This window comes from Gymnodraco acuticeps, unplaced genomic scaffold (assembly GCF_902827175.1).
Source record: "Gymnodraco acuticeps unplaced genomic scaffold, fGymAcu1.1, whole genome shotgun sequence".
Lineage (NCBI taxonomy): Eukaryota > Metazoa > Chordata > Actinopteri > Perciformes > Bathydraconidae > Gymnodraco > Gymnodraco acuticeps.
The window spans coordinates 3,877-22,997 of record NW_022990704.1 but is presented as its reverse complement, the minus strand read 5'-3'; the positions used below and the strand labels follow the sequence as shown (position 1 = coordinate 22,997).

The 19,121-nt window shown below is 42.1% G+C and overlaps 2 protein-coding genes across 2 annotated transcripts; one reads left to right on the top strand and one right to left on the bottom strand.

Annotated features, from left to right (window-relative positions):
• Positions 1-5,594: 5,594 nt before the first annotated feature.
• Positions 5,595-11,579, bottom strand: gdap1 (ganglioside induced differentiation associated protein 1). The gene is given in 7 exon segments (XM_034231579.1): positions 5,595-6,695; positions 7,722-7,836; positions 8,055-8,141; positions 8,143-8,150; positions 9,223-9,396; positions 10,097-10,289; positions 11,373-11,579. Coding segments are annotated over 7 exon segments (1,089 nt in total). The 5' UTR covers positions 11,532-11,579; the 3' UTR covers positions 5,595-6,342.
• Positions 11,580-14,153: 2,574 nt separating this feature from the next.
• On the top strand, positions 14,154-18,775 carry LOC117556278 (junctophilin-1-like). Its single transcript, XM_034231580.1, has 2 exons — positions 14,154-14,790; positions 17,958-18,775. The coding sequence occupies exons 1-2, from the start codon at positions 14,412-14,414 to the stop codon at positions 18,725-18,727; spliced, it is 1,149 nt and encodes a 382-aa protein (XP_034087471.1). The 5' UTR covers positions 14,154-14,411; the 3' UTR covers positions 18,728-18,775.
• Positions 18,776-19,121: the final 346 nt, after the last annotated feature.

Sequence of the window (19,121 nt, the reverse complement as noted above, 5' to 3'; positions counted from 1 at the left end):
TTCATGTGTGTTGATTTGTGAAGCCCTCTGAGACAAATGTGGTTTGTGATAATGGGCGATATAAATACATTTGAATTGAATTGACCACGTGTAGAGTATAGGAGCTTTAGAGAGGTGAGTCAGTGCCACATCATCATCTGGCTCCCCATCATTCACGTAGCACTCGTTGCATCAATGACAACTCACTGATGTAGTTTAAACCTTGTATAGTTAAAGGTCATGCTTTTCCGGTTATTACCCGTCCCCTTGTGTGTTATGTAGCTGCATGTAAACGGTCTGCAGAGTCACAAACCCTCAAAGTACACCCTGTAGCGAGTACAACTCTAACACAGAAAAGACCTGTCTCTGCTGCCCCAGAACGGCTCGTTGGAGATCTTGCTGGGTGCAGTGACGTGACCATACCCAAATGGACCCATTGGTCCAAATTGACCAATCCGCGGACACTCAATCTTTTCTCAGCTGCAGCTCTGCCGATTTCACCTCCCTGAGAGTCGGTGTGTGAGCACACACACAAACTCCCATACAGGCTGCGGGTGTGTGTGTGTGTTTCGGGCAAGGTTTCGCTGTGTCTCGCTGTCTCGCAGACGGCCACTGGGAGGAGCTCCAACCAGCCGTGTAGGACAGAGTGAATACACATACTTTACAGAGATGCTGTGAGAAACCGATGTGAGTTTGGAACATTGAACAATATAAATCTATTCTAGTAGACCTCAATGATGGAATTATGATCAGTAGAAATGGCCATGACATGGGACCTTTAAGTTCAGGGGGTCTTTGTATGCAACTGAAGCTCACATCTACTGTAAGTAACACTTTGCATAATTGGAAACATTTAAAAGTCAAATAAAAGCAATATTCTTTCAGTTGCTTACAAATACTGAAACATAAAACCAGAACACAATCAAAAGTCAACTTCATACTGTCTGATTACGCTTTCTTTATACATTTTCCCTAACACATTTCTTACAGCCCTTTAAATCATTCGGCAAAGAATTCCACTTCTCTACGCCAAGAGACACATCTGCTTTAAAGTAGAACGTGCAAACTGATGCTTACATTACATTTCCTCCTAGATGCTCATCCTCTGAGCTCTGTATAGTTTAAAGCTTGTTAAATGCAGGCAGTCTTTCAACTACTATGCATGAAGCTCACCTCCAAGTAAAACATTTGCATAATTGGACTATTTTTCTTAAGTAGTACAATGTTTGATTGACTGAACACTGCCACCGAGAACACAGCACCTATATGATGAAAACATGTCTGTGTTACTTATATCCAAAAAGCACATACAAAAATGATATGTTGTGTGTCTAAACCTCCTTGTTTTAGTCCCAGAAGACTGAGGGGGAAAAGAAACACATTAAAACAAAAGGTTTAGTTAGTAATACAGCTTTAACAGCTTAAAATAGGGAGGATTACATGTATCCTCGCAGACAGTGAAATCAGTCATCTTTAGTAAAGTGGCTTCAAAAATCCTTGGGAGGTGTTTTCCAAATCCCTTAATTATCTTCTTTCTGCACATTTGGAGAGGTCACAATAACCTTTTGATGGATCAGGTGCAAGGAGGAGACTTGGAAGTGAGCGATTATCATTAATATTAGATGAAATCTCCCTTTTTATAAGTCATGCTAATCAATCAAACCTGTCAGCAGCTTCTACAAACACTTAACCCTCTGCTTGTTTTTCCTTTATTTAGTTCTGTTAAAAAACATTAAGCTTCATCTCCATTTCTCCTGCAGCCTGAGGAGAACCTGTTGGATGTGATCAGCTGAATAGCGATCTGTCAGGAGGAATCATTTCGAATACATGATGGTGTCCTGATCCAACAACAGCTTTCCATCTGCTGGAAAACTCACTCTGACTCTGCAGCTGTAATCTGTATTTATGCAGCAGCTCACCCAGGAAATACATTTCTCTAAACGATTTTGTAAAGAGTATCAGCTTTTTAAAAAATATACAAGTACTTAAACACACATTTATCCCTGTGAATTATGGGATGAATGGTTTTCTGCTTTTTATCACCATGTTGTTTGAGGAAACACTGCCCCCTAGTGGACACTTCTGTATATTTATTCCATAAAAAATGCATTTTTAAGAATTAATTTAAAAGCAGATGCAGACTTAAAGGTGGGGTAGGTAATTTTGGAGGAACCAGCTCGAGTGCGCTAGAATATGAAAATACACAACCGGAGAAAATCTGCCACTTCCTCACAGAGCCCCTCCTCCAACACACACGAACGCGCACATGACCAATGGGGGCACGAGATCAGTCTGTGCCCAGATGGTAGGCTGACAGGCAGGTAGGCCATCCAGTTACTTTAGCCGGCACAGATGATTGGTCGAGCTTTTTACAGCACTACGGCTTCCACAGATGAAATATTTGTATATGTTTTTTGTCAAAGCATTTTAATATATTCATTGCTATCGGGATGTTAAGAGCATTCCATGGAATATAACAAAAAGTGTATCTCGAGCCGGTTTCTCAAACGTACCTACCCCACCTTTAATGTACATTTCTTATTTGAAATAATAAAATGTAGTGTCAATGCAAGTTAATAATCTCCAAAATAGCCCAACACACAGCTATTATGTCTTAAAATCAACATTAATATGACTTTCAAAAGGCTTTGGTTCATTTGGCCATATATTATACGTATTAAATTACTCAATGTTTATGTATTTAAGGCGAGACACCCCAGGTGAATAGGGTATTTTTTTTAACTTAAAGGTATCAGCTAGAAATTTCTCCAGTTAATTACTTACAATAAGGCAATTGTCTTTTGTATTACAAGTTTTTCTGAAATAGCATGTTTAAATATGCAAATTTCCATTATCTCATTAAATATGCACATATTTTAACACATTTCAGGAATCGAAATCTGAACTTTGGATATAGCCAGATTCAAAATTATTGTTTCATTTTGTAGTCATATTAGTATCTAAGGCTTTTACAGAAGGGATTTTGGATATCTCTTTTTATCACTCCATAAATCAGAAAATACTGTCAACAGCCCTAAAATATCCATTTTCGCCATGTGTTTAGGTATACAATGTTGTATAATTCAGGCTATGAATGATATATGAACAAACCCTTCTGTAAAAGCCTTCATAATATTGATAGGAATATAACTGGAAGGTTTGGTGTATGTACGTGCTACTGAAGTTGAAATTTCGAACTCAGAGTAGGAGAAAAAACTCATTTTGAGAAAACGACCTTTAAAGATTGCAGTGAGGCGCTAGCTAAACCCTCCTGTTCTCTGGATGACAGCTTGCGCATCGACGCACTCCGTGAAGGTATTTCATGTTCGGGGTCTTTTGTTTTAATATAACCTTGCTTCGTGCAAGTGACAATTGTTGTCGTCTTCTCTGTGAACGTTTTTTTCGCCGTTCTTTTGGCATTTTGAGATTTCAATTTCTAGCTGAAAGCTAACCAGGAAGTGTTTTAGCACACCACGTGACGCATCTGAACGAATCACGTTGTCAGAAGTTGACACCAGCCAATGAGATTTCGTTTCTTGGTTTAAGACCCCTTTGTGCTTTCACGATTGGTTGCTGATACAAAGGAAATGACCATATTTGGATCCGATGAGATTGTGCAGGAGAGACGGAGCTTTCCAGCGATACCTCTGTTGACATGGTGCACACAGCGGTCGCGGTACTTTATGTTACGTTAGAAAGCTAACTTTTGGTGAATTTAGGAGAAATATACAGACGCAAATAGACAAACTATAGTAAAATAAACACTTAAATGTGTATTTTGTACGTTTTCCTTCCAAATGCCTGAAAGAAAACATGTTATGGAATCAAAATAGCACAAAATCTCAAAATTGACCAGTACTTGAAAAACGATGTTTTTGCTTGCCGTGTCTCGCCATAATAAAATGTAGTGTCAATGCAAGTTAATAATCTCCAAAATAGCCCAACACACAGCTATTATGTCTTAAAATCAACATTAATATGACTTTCAAAAGGCTTTGGTTCATTTGGCCATATATTATACGTATTAAATTACTCAATGTTTATGTATTTAAAAGGAAAAGTGCATTTATTCCCTTTCCACCTTTTATGTAAATGTACATTTTTCCCTAAAATATGATTTTTTTCTACAGTGTTTGGACATATAATTAAGAATTAGTCACCTAATGTTATCAATACAACACAACAAGCTCTACAGTACATTACAATTCAATATAATACATTTTATAGTGTTTTTATCAATTAAAACACAGAACCAGTGATTTAATGATCCGTAAAGCTGTTTTAAATGTTCGTTTTTTTGGTAAATAGTCAAATTTAGTGGCTAAAAATGAACAATAACACTTGAATTGTAGGTCACTGACTTGCCTCTGAAATGCAGAGTGTATACCTTCTCACTTTATGTCTTTGACCTCTCTGTCTCAAAACGACACCCGTGTGATAAAACCCTGTATCTTAAATGATGTCATTTTGCTGCCGTTTGCAGGCTTTCACTCTCAGAGCTAACACTGGAGTGAGGCTCTGGTCCTCTGACAGCTCGGCTCACATGTGGCTTTAACACGTGCACACGGGCATTTCTTTGACTGATACACTGCGCAGCCCCTGGAAACAAGGGTGTGTGTGTGTGTGTGTGTGTCTGTCTGTCTGTCTGTCTGTCTGTCTGTCTGTCTGTCTCTGTGTGTGTGTGTGTGTGTGTGTGTGTGTGTGTGTGTGTGTCTGTGTGTCTGTCTGTCTGTGTGTCTGTGAAGAGGGGTTTGAATGAGAGCTGAGTGTGTGTGTGTGTGTCTGTCTGTCTGTCTGTCTGTCTGTCTGTCTGTCTGTCTGTCTGTCTGTGTCTGTCTGTCTGTGTGTGTGTGTGTGTGTGTGTCTGTCTCTGTCTGTCTGTCTGTGTGTCTCTCTCTCTCTGTCTGTCTGTGTCTCTGTGTGTGTCTGTCTGTCTGTGTATCTGGCTGTCTGTCTGTCTGTGTGTGTGTGTGTGTGTGTGTGTGTGTGTGTGTGTGTGTGTGTGTGTGTGGTGTGTTGTGTGTGTGTGTGTGTGTGTGTGTGTGTGTGTGTGTGTGTGTGTGTGTGTGTGTGTGTGTGTGTGTGTGTGTGTGTGTGTGTGTGTGTGTGTGTGTCTGTCTGTCTGAGGGGTTTGAATCAGAGCTGAGTGTGTGTTGAACGTCAGTGTGCTTCTGCAGGTGTGATTCTTCTTTCTGATGTTTCCCTGTGAAACGCTTAAAAATACTTTACGACAGAGTCTGTGAAAAGATGCTGAGTTGGGAAGTTTTCCAACCTTTGACGTTTATTTTCTCAGCAGGTTGTCAGGGAGACGTTTCATTTGGTTGAAAAGCATTCAGCTTTTGTTAAATGGAGTCTTACAGTAAAACATGAGACGACCTGCAGAGCTTTGTCAGAAGGTTACGTATATGTTTGCTCACAGAAAGCAGTCTCTTAGTTTACTTTTTACATTTCTAACAAGCAAAAATGCACAACAATGAAATAGTAAATGACGGAGCACAAAGAGGACGAACTTATGACCACGCCTTCTTTTTGTTGAGTTCAGTTTCTAAGAAGTTATAGTACGTTCTGATAATCTACTCGTTATGCTAACAAAGCATTGCAGACAGAAAATCTCCTTTCTTGAGACATTCATGTTCTATTTATTTATATCTGTACCTCAATATCTTTTACATATTTATTTGACAGGCGCAGATACAATTTGCATAAACAAGCAGATAACAGCTATTAAATTCTTTAAATTATATGTTTTATATATATTTATATTTCTTTAATACATGACGCTTGTATAGCGCTTTTCTAGAAACTCAGACGCTTGTTCTGCAACTGCTAACAACAATTCTCCTCAGGAATAAATACACATCTGTATTATCTGATTTAATGATATGGGTTGTAAAAAAAAAACTGCCAAGCTATAAGAGAAGACACTTCAACATATTTGTAATGTATTAAATCAGACATTTTGGCAATGCCTAACAAAGATCTCCGTAAGATGGAAAGGTTGATCCTTTCCTTAGTTTAAATATTTGATCCAACACCAGGTGTTTTCATACCTTCTGACTTAGCATTCATTGCATCATCTGTGTTGTTTTGAAGCTGCAGAATCAGAAATATATTGTAAAGGTGGTCTCATCCTAGTCCCTTAATTACCTATATATGTGACATCTACCAGGGTGATCTATTGGTGTGTAATGCAGCAGTGAGGGTGGAGCGTCCAGCAGCACAGCCAATCAGAGTACTGAAGTCTGCAGAATGATCATATCCCTCTCTGGTCTTTTAACTCTACATCATGAAGTCAGAGTAATGTCGCTATGTGTCCTGTGTTTATCTACTTCCCAGTCCTAAAGCAGCTCCATCTCTTCTCCCTCAGAAGGACACAGTCAGCCTCCTCTTCATGTAGAGAAAGGCGAGGTACGCGGCCCCTCCCAGGACCCCGATGAGCATCGTGGTGCCGAGGATCATCGGAGCGTTCTTCCTCGCCACTTTGAACGCCACGGGAAGCACGGCGGAGATCAGGATGTTGTTGACGTGTCCGAGCACCCTCCTGAAGGCCGGCCGCTGAACCACTCGCTCGTAGTACGTCTCTAGATTTACCCGAGTCCCCTCGCCCCAAAACCGCTGGGACAGACCCAGGAACTTGAGGCGGTGCAGGGTGACGGCCAGAGAGACGTCGGCCATGCTGAAGAAGTCTCCGCACAGCCAGGAGGGACTGCCTTCGTCTGGGAGGGGAAGAGAAAGAGACGTGAGAGCAACAGAAAGGACAGGTGGGAGATGTCTGCTGAGAGAAGAGGAGGAAGAACCTTACAAATCTGTCATGTTCATACATTTTGCAGGACATTACAGGCACACAGATATGCCTCTGACAGCAGATTTAGACAGGTGTGAGATTTCTGCTGAGCGAAGAGGAGGAAAATCTATTTTGGGGAAAAAATTACAGGCAATCATACACTTGTCAATGTCCATATTCTGGCCTTGTTTGCTTTCCTTTAGACAAGGGGAAAGAGAAGCTCCATAAGCATCATTGAGGTTGTTATTTCACTAACTTCCTCTGTTCGTGTCTGTAGATCAGGGGTGTCCAAACTACGGACCATTTTGAATCGGCGCTCACTCAGCAAATTCAAAAAGTATAATGACTTAAGTATAATAAACTTCTTCTTGTCTTATATTGTACTTCTTAAATATATATTATTTATTATATCGGAGGCGTGTGGTGCAGTGGGTTGTGCGTTGGTGTTCGGGTCAGGGGGGCACAGGTTCAAACCCCACTGCAGTCAGCATGTCGTTGTGTCCCTGAAGACACTTCACCCCAAAGTGCTCCTGTGGAGATTGTCCTCAGTACTGAGTATGTAAGTCGCTTTGGATAAAAGCGTCTAACAAGTGACATGTGATGTCTATTACACAGTATTCATGTATTCATGTATTCATATATTCATAGGCCCAATTTTCAAATAAATTCAGTCAATTCACATAACAACCTTGAAATATTTCCTCTCAATCTGAAGCTTCTGTTTTAAGGAATGATCTGCTAAGAAGATAAATGAAACCCTCTGGAGAGCAGTGAGCTGTTTTTTTCTTAAAGCATTTTCAAGTATCAAGAATCATTTACCATTGGATTGACTTTTCCAACTTATAACAGAACTTACGAGGCGATACACCTCTAGCGAGCGGCCCAGCCCTTCGTATATCTGTCTGTATGTTTGGACCCCCCTGCTGTGAATAAACACGGTGTCAGTCTGACGGAGTACCTGGCGTCTCCTCCACGCGTCTCTGCAGCTCCGTCTCCACCTGGTCCATCACCCCCTCCAGCTCATCCAGAAGCTTCTTCAGGTACTTCATGTTGTCGTGGTCAAACAGCTTCGACTGCAGGGACATGTTCAGACAGAAGAGCATCAGAGCACTTTCTGAGCAGGACTCATTTAGACACAAGGCCAGTGGCCAGCACATGTTATACCAAAACGCATCAGTCCTCTTGGTTTTCCATCATGAATATGCTACGGCCATTTAATTCCAAAACACAACAGCTTGTCTTACTCAGCACTCAGCTAACTTATTGTAATACTTGATGTTAAATAACTTACTTTCAGGCGCCTTTGTTTTGCAACGTACGCGTCTTTAAGGTCCGGGTTCTGCTCCGCCAGTTTCTTCAGCTCAGACTGAGTGTTTCCCGATTTGTGCTGTACACACACACACACACACACACACACACACACACACACACACACACACACACACACACACACACACACACACACACACACACACACACACACACACACACACACACACACACACACACACACACACACACACACACACACACACACACACACACCCACAACACACACACACACACACACACACACACACACACACACACACACACACACACACACACACACACACACACACACACACACACACACACACACACACACACACACACCATACACACAAAAACACACACACACACACATACACACACACACACACACAACACACACACACAGCACAACACACACACACACACACACACAGACACACACCAGACACACACCCACAGACACACACACACACAGACACACACACACACAGACACACACACCCACAGACAGACACAAACACACACAGACACACACACACACACAGACACACACACACCCACAGACAGACACAAACACACACAGACACACACACACACAACACACACAGACAGACAGACAGACACACACACGCACACACACACACACAGACAGACACACACAGACAGACACATACACACACAGACACACACCCACAGACACACACACACACACACACACACACACACACACCCAGCGTCATGTTAGTCTAATGGGGTAGAAAAATCACATCAAAAGTCCATATATATTTTATCAAATTGTGTATCCCTGAGTTACATCCACTTGATGCAACCGTACCTATTTTCCTGTAATTCAGTCATAAACGGAGAGTTTCCCATGAACAGCAGTATGAGTGTCCACACCGACTACAACGCTGTTTCGCCTCTCTTTGTAGTCCATCTGGTGTCGATTTCTAGACCTTTTTGAGCCAATCTATGTTTGTCTGCATGTTGCTCTGTGGGAGGAGCCTGTGACCTCAGGTCTGCATTGATATATCTACACTGTAGCTACAGTATGTACACATGACAATAAAAGCCTTGAATCTTGAATTAATGCTGCAGTAACACAGCTGTATAGATCTACTCGAGCGCATCACAGCGTGTCTTACTCCGTATGCATGTGGCAGCGTAGGCCGGTATGTGTGAGTCCACGGTGATCTCGGGGTGGAGGAGGCACCCGTGGGTGTAGGCGTCCATCTGAAGGGAGTCCAGCAGCTCTCTGTAGTGCTGCACCCTGATGAAGTACGCACTGCCCTCCTCAGGGATCAGCCGGGGCGTGCCTTCTGCAGAAGAGAGAGAGAGAGAGAGAGAGAGAGAGAGAGAGAGAGAGAGAGAGAGAGAGAGAGAGAGAGAGAGAGAGAGAGAGAGAGAGAGAGAGAGAGAGAGAGAGAACGAAAAGGAAGGAGACATCGTCTTTTTGATAGCTATGTGATTAACATGATGATTCAGCCTCGATGGAGAGAGACATCAAGCATGCTCATTTCTGACGTGGAGCTAATCTGAAGTAAACATTGAATACTGCTTTCTATTCCTCCATCTTGTGACTGAGTAACTCCCTCTCTTGATATCAGCATGTGAAGGACACTGTTCAGGAACTAGTTGATGCTCTGTATGTGATGACTCCTTCCATTCTGGAGAGGATCACAGATACATGGATCCTGAGGATTGAAGCTCAAGACGGGGACGAGTGAGAGTTTCTAACAAAAAGTGGTTTTACACAAAGTCAAAGAAAAGACAACACAAGGGCCACAAATGCTCGATCAATGCTTACCAGACTTTCTCCCTTGATGGCGACCTGATGAGTTTCTTAGAACAAAGCTATGATGGATCAGTGCAAACCAAGAGAGAACGGAAAATAAAATAAAGAAATGAATGCATGACAAAACAAATCATAATTTAAAAACTTGGAATAAAGAAAACCAACGTCTGAATGAGCCCACCTTGTACTTTGTATATATATTTAAGTTGTGTATTTCCTCTCACCCTCAGTGAAGGTGTGCTCCAGGTAGTCCATGATGTGCACGGGGTCACAGAGGATCTTTTCTTTGTGCGCGAGCACGGGCACCTCTCCGGTCGGGTTCAGGTGCATAAACCACGGCTCGTTGTGTTCGCTGAGCGGCAAACTCACATCGTATTCCTCACAGCGAAGACCCTTCTCTGCGATGGCCAGACGCACCTGCAGAGCATGAAGGATACTGTTTTACCTCCTTGTTCCTACACTGAGTGCTTCTGTTCATTCACGATGATAGCGTACGTATTTAAGTTCCTCACAAATTACTATTAGAAGACAGATAATGTAAAAACACTATAAAAAATACTTTTGTGTCTCCAGATCCAAAAGAAAAAGACGATAACGTTGCGTTATTCCAACACTTGTTGCTCTTGCCTTGCCTTGCCTTGTTTAAGCAGGATTATAGCATGTGCATTTTTATATTCTCACATGTTACAATTTAAACAAGACAGATAAACCATGCGGTGGTATAAAAAGAAATGCATTTAAATAAACAAAGTAACATAAGTATTAATATAACAATTAAAAACAACACACATAGCTATCTCCCTGAAAGCACAATGGACTGACAAATAGCTTTTTACAAGACCCTTTCAAAGTCTAAAAGCAAAAACGACTATAAAAGTATATAGTAATCAGTGCCATTAACAGATGAAGTATAAGTTAGTATAACTAAATTGTACATGTTCACAAGAAAGTGGACATTTATTTAGAGGTATACTAAAGGTTCATGTTCTTAACATGTTCTGAAAAACAGGCTCAGGGCTTAACAGGTTAAAAGACACTTGAATATCAAGATTTTCTTCCAGTTGTGACCAAGTCTGAGGCCAAGGCAGAGAATATTTCTGCAATAAAGTACAGATTTGACCATCAGGAGCAATAGCAGTGTTCACATGTAACTAAGATGTCTAAATATCTACAGCTTCCAGACAAACATGAATAATTATAACACCATAAAGATGAAACTATAGATCTAATGAATCCTAATTGAGGAGCTGTCCCCTTCAGTGGTGCTGAAATTGAAGTGAGATTTGATAATCAATAAAGTATGAATTCTCTTCAATGAGACAACAGTTTAACCAAGAGACACAATTGCAGTGTTCACAGGTAATAAGGAGCTCTAAATATCTACATTTCCTCACACTAATGACATTATTTATAATGGTTTGAAAACACAGAAGGATTTAATTAGACTTCTTAGAAAAGAGCTGTCCCCTGCAGAGGTGCTGAAGCGAAGAAGACCCTCACCTTCTGGGAGTTAAAGGACTGGGTCCAGTGGTACAAAGTGAGTTGGTTCCCTCTTTGTTCGGCCACTGAGGAACATTCCCGATGTCCATCTTGTTCTGGAAGCTTCTCTATCAGAGAGGCTGTCTCTTCTTGGGTTTCAGGAGGGTTTCCAGACGCCATTTTCTCTGTTAGTGTGTACGAGGGACGAGAGAGAGGAGAGCACACCCATCACGGTGAACGAATCAAACGCCCCCTGCTGGCGGGGAGGGGAATTACACCTGCTTTCTTTCTTTTTTTTAACTTTTTCTTTTTCATTCGACAAATAACACACAAGTTCATCGGTAGCAAAAACAAGAAAACACAAAACAGGGGACCACAATACTCCATGTGTACAGGCTCATTGTTAAATCTGCTTTAGAAATGTATTTCGCAATAGGCTAAGGAAACTAAAACAAAACTGTGTATTTCTATTAAAAAAAGAGGTAATATACTACAATTAATAATAACTAAATAGAAAATGTAGGCAATATATTTGTTTAATACCTTTACAAACTAAATATAAGAGCACATGTCTTCTTGTTTTTCACTACACTTTCACATTACAGATTTTAAACATTTTACTATTTAATATTTACCAGCTCCAGCTTTGCAATGAATGCATCTGGACAGCAGGGGTCGCTGTTCTCTATTTCTTCAAAGTGAGAGGAACTGTTTTGATCATCAGCTGGTGATATGTATTATATTAAAAGTTAATCATACATGCACATTGTCTTTTCTTCAACGCTTAGATCCATTTATATGAAACAATAATAGTACAATAACATTCATTTACATTCACAGATATAACACAGCTTATATCAAATATGTAGTATTGTATATTTAAAAACAGTATAACAAGTTAAAAAGATTATAAAATACATCTTAATAAATACATTTAAACAGAAAGCCAAATTCTTACCACCATCCTTGAAAAACACAATTTATTGAGCTTTGACCATTTTCAGTCTTGTGTATGTGTTTTTTTTACAATTGTTTACATGGACTGAAACAAATAGACGTGCCATCACCGCTAAATGCACTTTAACACAGGGGTATCTCCTCTCGCACTTTAGGTGTGTATCTTCTCTTGCACTTAATATGCCGTTGCTGCTATATTGTATTACCATGTCATAAAAAGCACTTATGGCGCGTTTCCACTGCAGGCCTCGCTCGGCCTCGCTCGGTTTGGTTAGGCCTTATTAGGCCCGGCTCACTTTAATGCTGCGCTTCCATTACATTTAGGAACTGGGGTAGTTACTATAGTAACGCAGTGTAGGCGGAGCCGTGACGTCATCTTCAATGAGAGCCCCAGAAAAACAACACAGCCGTTAGCTGTTAGCACTCAGAGCTCACAGCTCCTCATATCTGTTCAGAAACTAGACAAAAGTTAAACAAGTACAAACCACAGACTGCCTGTGTCATGGAGAATACAGTCGCTGGTTTATTTATGTCTGTATAGGCCGTTGTTGTGAGTGTGGACGGTCGGAGCATATATAACGTTAGCTTAGCCAAGCTACATTTAGAAAACACGCATTTTAAAAGGGTTTTTCGCCTGCCGTCTGTCTGCAGACTCAAAGCATTAATTCATGGTTTTTACTAACCGGTATCAGTATGTTGTTACTTCGGCATCATTTAGAAACGTGTATTACAATTAAATCACGGTCAAATATGTTCATCGTGTTGTAGTTGTAGCTCCCTTGCCAGCGATTCTCTCTCTAGTTTAGCATACTGAGCCTGGTTGTTCCTGGCCCTAGAACCACGATTTAGTCGGGCCAGAAAAAAGGTGAAAAAGTAGCCCCGGCCAAAACTAGGCCAAGTGGAAACGCAACCAAAAACGGGCCCCGCGCGGCTCGGCACGCTTAAAGCGAGCTACCCGCTGCAGTGGAAACGCGCCATTATATACTAATAAAGGACTGGCTTACCTAAAGCCAGTTGAGTAGCACTTGAAATGTTTTTGCTCTATGAAACCTGATGTACTTTATGATTCTGTTTTCTTCAAGTTTGTATTTTGTTGGTCGAACGCACTTATTGTAAGTCGCTTTGGATAAAAGCGTCAGCTAAATGTAATGTAATAAATACTTGTGTATGATGCTCTTGCTCTTTTGCACATCATGTATTTTGTTTTTGCTATGTTTGTAAAATGTAATTGTCTTAAAGGTGGGGTAGGTCATTTTGGAGAAACCGGCTCGAGTGCGCTAGAATTTGAAAATACACAACCGGAACAAATCTGCCACTTCCTTACAGAGCCCCTCCTCCTTCCACAGATTTTTTTTATATATTGTCAAAGCACTTCAGATATTCATTGCTATCGGGATGTCAAGAGCGTTCCATGGAATATAACAACAAGTGTATATCTGAGTCATTTTGAAGTCACATGGGCTTTTGCAATCATAACCAAAACACGCTGTGCAGCCACTCACTGCAACAAACCCTGTGTTACCTCCTGACAGTAAAAAGACTATCCAAATATCCCAAGATGCACTAGTTTTCCTCTAATTAAATATCTTGTAGTCAAAACCTTGGGAATACAATCAAACAGTAATGGCTGTTGCACAATGTTTATTATTCTGTAAAACTGCTATAAAGTATTGTCATGGGGATTAATGTGTAACTATGGCTTACAAGAAATATTACAATTATTTGAGTATTAAGAGGAATTGTAATGTGAGAATTGAAAGTAAAAACATTTAAGAGAGGGAGGTTTTGGCTCTTGCCTGAGGGGGGAGGTATAGAGTTAAAAGGGGGAGGTCCTTGTATCTTGACGTTGCGATTGGACCAGTGTCTCTCCTCGGCAGCGACAGGCCTCCTCTCTCTCCCTCTGATCAGTGGGTGAGAGAGGGGGGAGACAGCAGCACACAGCGGAGAACCCGGCGTGCGCCTCCGGTAAAAAAAAAAAAAACACCTTCCCGCGCCGTTACGCATGTGGACGTCCAGCCTCACCCTGCTCTCTGTTTCTGCCCCTTCCAGTGGTCATCCTCTGGTCGGATCGTCCTGTGCATCTCACCTGGATCCTGACTCTGAATGACGGGCGGAAGGTTTGACTTCGACGACGGTGGCACTTACTGCGGGGGGTGGGAGGATGGAAAAGCCCACGGACACGGCATCTGCACCGGACCCAAGGGCCAGGGCGAGTACGCGGGGTCCTGGTCGCACGGATTCGAGATAGTGGGGGTGTACACCTGGCCCAGCGGGAACACCTACCGGGGCTACTGGTCCCAGGGGAAGCGACATGGACTCGGTCTGGAGAATAAGGGGAAGTGGATGTACCGCGGGGAGTGGAGTCATGGCTTTAAAGGGAGATACGGGATCCGCCAGAGCCACAACACACCTGCGAGATACGATGGCACCTGGAGCAACGGGCTGCAGGACGGGTACGGGATCGAGACCTACGGAGATGGCGGTGAGACATCCTTAATGTGTGTGTGTGTGTGTGTGTCGCTTTAACAGCTGATGTGAGGATGCTCATGGAGATGCATGAGTCTGATATGATCTGTGTTGATATGGCGCACTGCGCAGTGGTCAAGCATCATCATTTACCCCCCCTCCCCTAAAATATGACTTCTTTCTTATCACCCTGGCTGTGTTTACTCGCTGATACAGATTCATGTAATGGGTCCTCTCCTCTTCCAATGCTCCTCTCGTTTGGCAGCTACCGGTTGCTGCTCATATGACAGAGGGAGGGGGGTGGCACCATGCCCCGGATAGTTTGAAATCAGAGCAAATCAGTCTGTTTGGAGCCAATAATAGCCAGAGTATCACCTCCGCCTCTTTCATTTCACATTCAGCTGCAATGACACACCTAATAAAGTGAAGCTTTTGAATGAATGCTAACATTTCCAAAGATTGATTTGAGATGGTGCCTAAAGATAGTTCAGAGGTGTTTTCACTCGGGATGCACCATATGGATGTCTTTTAAGCCAATACTTACCTGGTCCTCATGTGTTATACCAATAAGATAACCTGTAACTTCACATGATTGTGGTTTAAAAACATGAAGCTTATCATGCACACCTGCAATGTGGGATTGAATATCCCATAACTCTAACTGACATATTGTTAACGCAAGGAAAACAAAGAAATTGCATTTATTGTTACACTGCAACATAAATCGATATAAGACATGTCAATGTATTAAATACCCAATAATACGGCTTGGTCTGCAGATAAAAGACAATCGTTTAGTAGACTGACCCTATAATGCCATTGTAAACAACTTGTTTTATGTACATGCATCCCCATTTACTCCCAAATACATTATGTTTATGATCATGTATTGGTAATATATATTGTGCATCCCTAGTTTATACACCTTGGATGCATTTTCTGATTTTCTACATCTCTTTTTAAACTTAAGAGCTTTCCACTGTGCTGAAAAAACACATATCTGTCATCCATGATTCAAGCAAGTGAGAGGTCAGTGAAAGTGTGTGTTCACAGCCTGTATAAAGACCTGTGTGTTCAGAAACAGCCTGATGTCACAGACTCTAAACACTACACACACACAGTCCTTTCTGGTTATGAAACCTCTTAAGTCTTTGGGCGATTTGTGAGCATCCTCTCCTGACGGGGGCCGTATGCTGCACAGTAAAGGCCTCACATATGATGGCTGCAGAGGGTCGGGCTTGTGCAATCAGCTGATCCAGAGGCAGAACATCTGGCTGTCTGACCCCGAACATCCTGATAAGTTGATCTGCAGGGTCACCCAGCGCAGAGCCAGCCTGTTAATCTCGCCCTGTTTATCCTCGCCGAGTCCTGCCCACCTCGTGTATCGCTCTCTCTTTGAATCTCCCCATTATGGATTATTTAATTGTATTCCTCAATGAGATTGGAGCGCCAGCTTAACGGGCCTTTCTTATTACTCGGATCATGGTTGTAATACGACGCTCTGAAGAAGCTACAGTAGGACAGCACATGATCACTGGGCTCAGCGGCACATTAATGAAGTATTTCTCTCATTATGTGACTCATAGCAACTCCTTGTCGTCACAGACAAGCGGCGGCTGTCAGTGGGGGAGTTATTGGCCGCCTGAAAATAGTCCCCGAGCTGAGTGATTCACATTCATCCCAAATGATCCTCAGTATCTGTACCTTAATCAAATCTCTGTGATTGAGTTAGTTATGCTCACAGTCCCAGATCTGAAGGGAAGGAGAGAAAACATTTCATTAGCCGACATACTCCGCTGCAAGGCTCCTCTCAAAGACTGCTGAGGAAGATATCTGGCCAGAGAAATGCAGAGGAAACAGACACACCTTCTTCATAAGAATTGAAACTTGGTGTCACTTAAAAGGTTGATTCTACCCTGGTACGAGTTGAAAGCATTCGTATAATAGGTTAAGCTATTGAGATAATCCAATAATCTGATGTTATCAGTGACACTTGAAGTAGCTAAATGTATTTAAAGCAATTAGACATGTTGATTTCATTTAGAGAATATAGCGTAACATATGAAGTCACATGTAAACAATACAGTTGTGTAAAAGTTGCATGGAAACTTAGAATTGAGCACAGAAGTTAAAGCTAAAAGTAATTTAGTTCAAATGATGAGCATAGTAGGATACACAGTGGCTGTTAACCCTTTCCATAAATAGCTAGCCTAAAATAGTTAGTTAAAAATAATAAACAGTTGTTAATAGTTTGTTTAAAGTAGTGGATAAACAGTCAGGTTAACTATTTACCTTCAAGTAAGAGATAAAGTTGAAAAATTAAGACAAATTAAATCGATTAAAAGTCAAATAAAAGTTGGTTTAATGTCTTTTTATGCTGTGTCATACCAGCTGATGCTAACTGTCTTTGAATTGATCAGTGAGTGATTGATAACATGAGGTCGTAAAGTAATGAATTATCCCATATAGTGCTGTTCACTCTAAGCAAGCAGAAATATAACATACTGTAGCTTCTCAGTTAAACTCCTCCAAGATGATTGACATAGTAGGACAGGAAAGAAGTTATCTTTGCTTGTTTCATGAACAATTTAAATAGTTTGCTATCTTTAAAGTTTTCAAAAGTATTCACATGAACAACTTGTGAGACATGTGAGAAGAAGTCCCACTCCATGCTTTATTAAAGGGGTCATAAGGTCAACATTTTAAACTCCATCAGGAATTGGTTTTCTAACCTTTTTGTATTCCTTTCATCCTTCTCTTTCAATCATGTTGCATCTCCAGACAACACATGTCCCTGTTTTACTGTTACCCGAACCCATCTTAGACCTTAAAACCACTTTTCTTTTCAATTCCCAGAATTAGGATATTTAAACCTTTAAAGGGGTCATAAGGTCAACATTTTAAACTCCATCAGTAAGTGTAGTGTTGTAACTAATCTGATCCCCATGTCTCCTCCTCCTCAGGTACCTATCAGGGTCTCCTTGCTTGTTTCAGGACAATTTCTTTATGGTTTTCAAAAGTATTCACATGAACAACTTGAGAAGGAAAACTCATTGAAACATGTGAGGAGAAGCCCCACTCAATGCTTCATTAAAGGGTCATAAGGTCAACATCCATCAGTTAAAAACCATCAGGAAGTGGTGTAGTTGTGACTAATCTGATCCCCATGTCTCCTCTCCTCAGGTACCTATCAGGGTCAGTGGATGGGGGGGATGAGGCACGGTTACGGCGTGCGTCAGAGCGTCCCGTACGGCATGGCGACTGTTATCCGCTCTCCTCTGCGCACCTCCTTGGCCTCGCTTCGCTCCGAGCAGAGTAACGGCAACGTGCTGCAGGACCTCTCCTCGCCCGGCGACGCGCCCGCAGGAAGTCGCGGCGGCTTCGTGCTGAACTTCCACTCCGACAGCGAGGTCGTCACCAAGAAGAAGGGCCTCTTTCGTCGTGGATCGCTGTTCGGGAGCCTCCGGCAGCTCAGGAAATCTGACTCTCGGACGTCCATCTCCAGCAAACGCAGCTCCGCGAGAAGTGACGCCGCTATGAGTCGCATCAGCTCAAGCGACGCCAACTCCACCATCTCTATCGGTGACGGAGAGCTGCCGGACGAGGATTTACCGCTGGAGGACCACGTGGACGCCACCACCACCGAGACCTACATGGGCGAGTGGAAGAACGACAAACGAAACGGATTTGGAGTTTCGGAGAGATCCAACGGGATGAAGTACGAGGGGGAATGGCTGAACAACAAGCGCCACGGGTACGGGTGCACGGTTTTCCCAGACGCCACCAAAGAAGAAGGGAAGTACAAAAATAACGTGCTGGTGCGTGGAATAAGGAAGCAGTTGATTCCTCTTAAAAACCCCAAAACCAAAGAGAAGGTGGACCGAGCCGTGGAGGCGGCGCAGAGAGCGGCAGCCATCGCCAGGAGTAAAGTGGAAATAGCTGCTTCCAGGTAATAATAATAATACATGACACTTATATAACGCTTTTCTAAAAACGCTTTGACAGAGAATACAATTTAAAAACGAAGAAAAATACATTAAAAGTAGGTATGTAAGAATGGAGAAACCAGCTCGAGTGGCTAGAATTTGAAAATACACAACCGAAAGAAATCTGTCCTTCAGACTTCCTCACAGAGCCCCTCCTCCAACACACACGAACGCGCACATGACCAATGAGGGCACGAGATCAGTTTGTGCCCAGATGGAAGGCTGACAGGCAGGTAGGCCGTCCAGTTACTTTAGCCGGCTCAGATGATTGGTCGAGCTTTCTACAGCGCCACGGCTTCCACAGATGAGGTTTATTTATGGATTTATTGTCAAAGCACTTCAGATATTCATTGCTATCGGG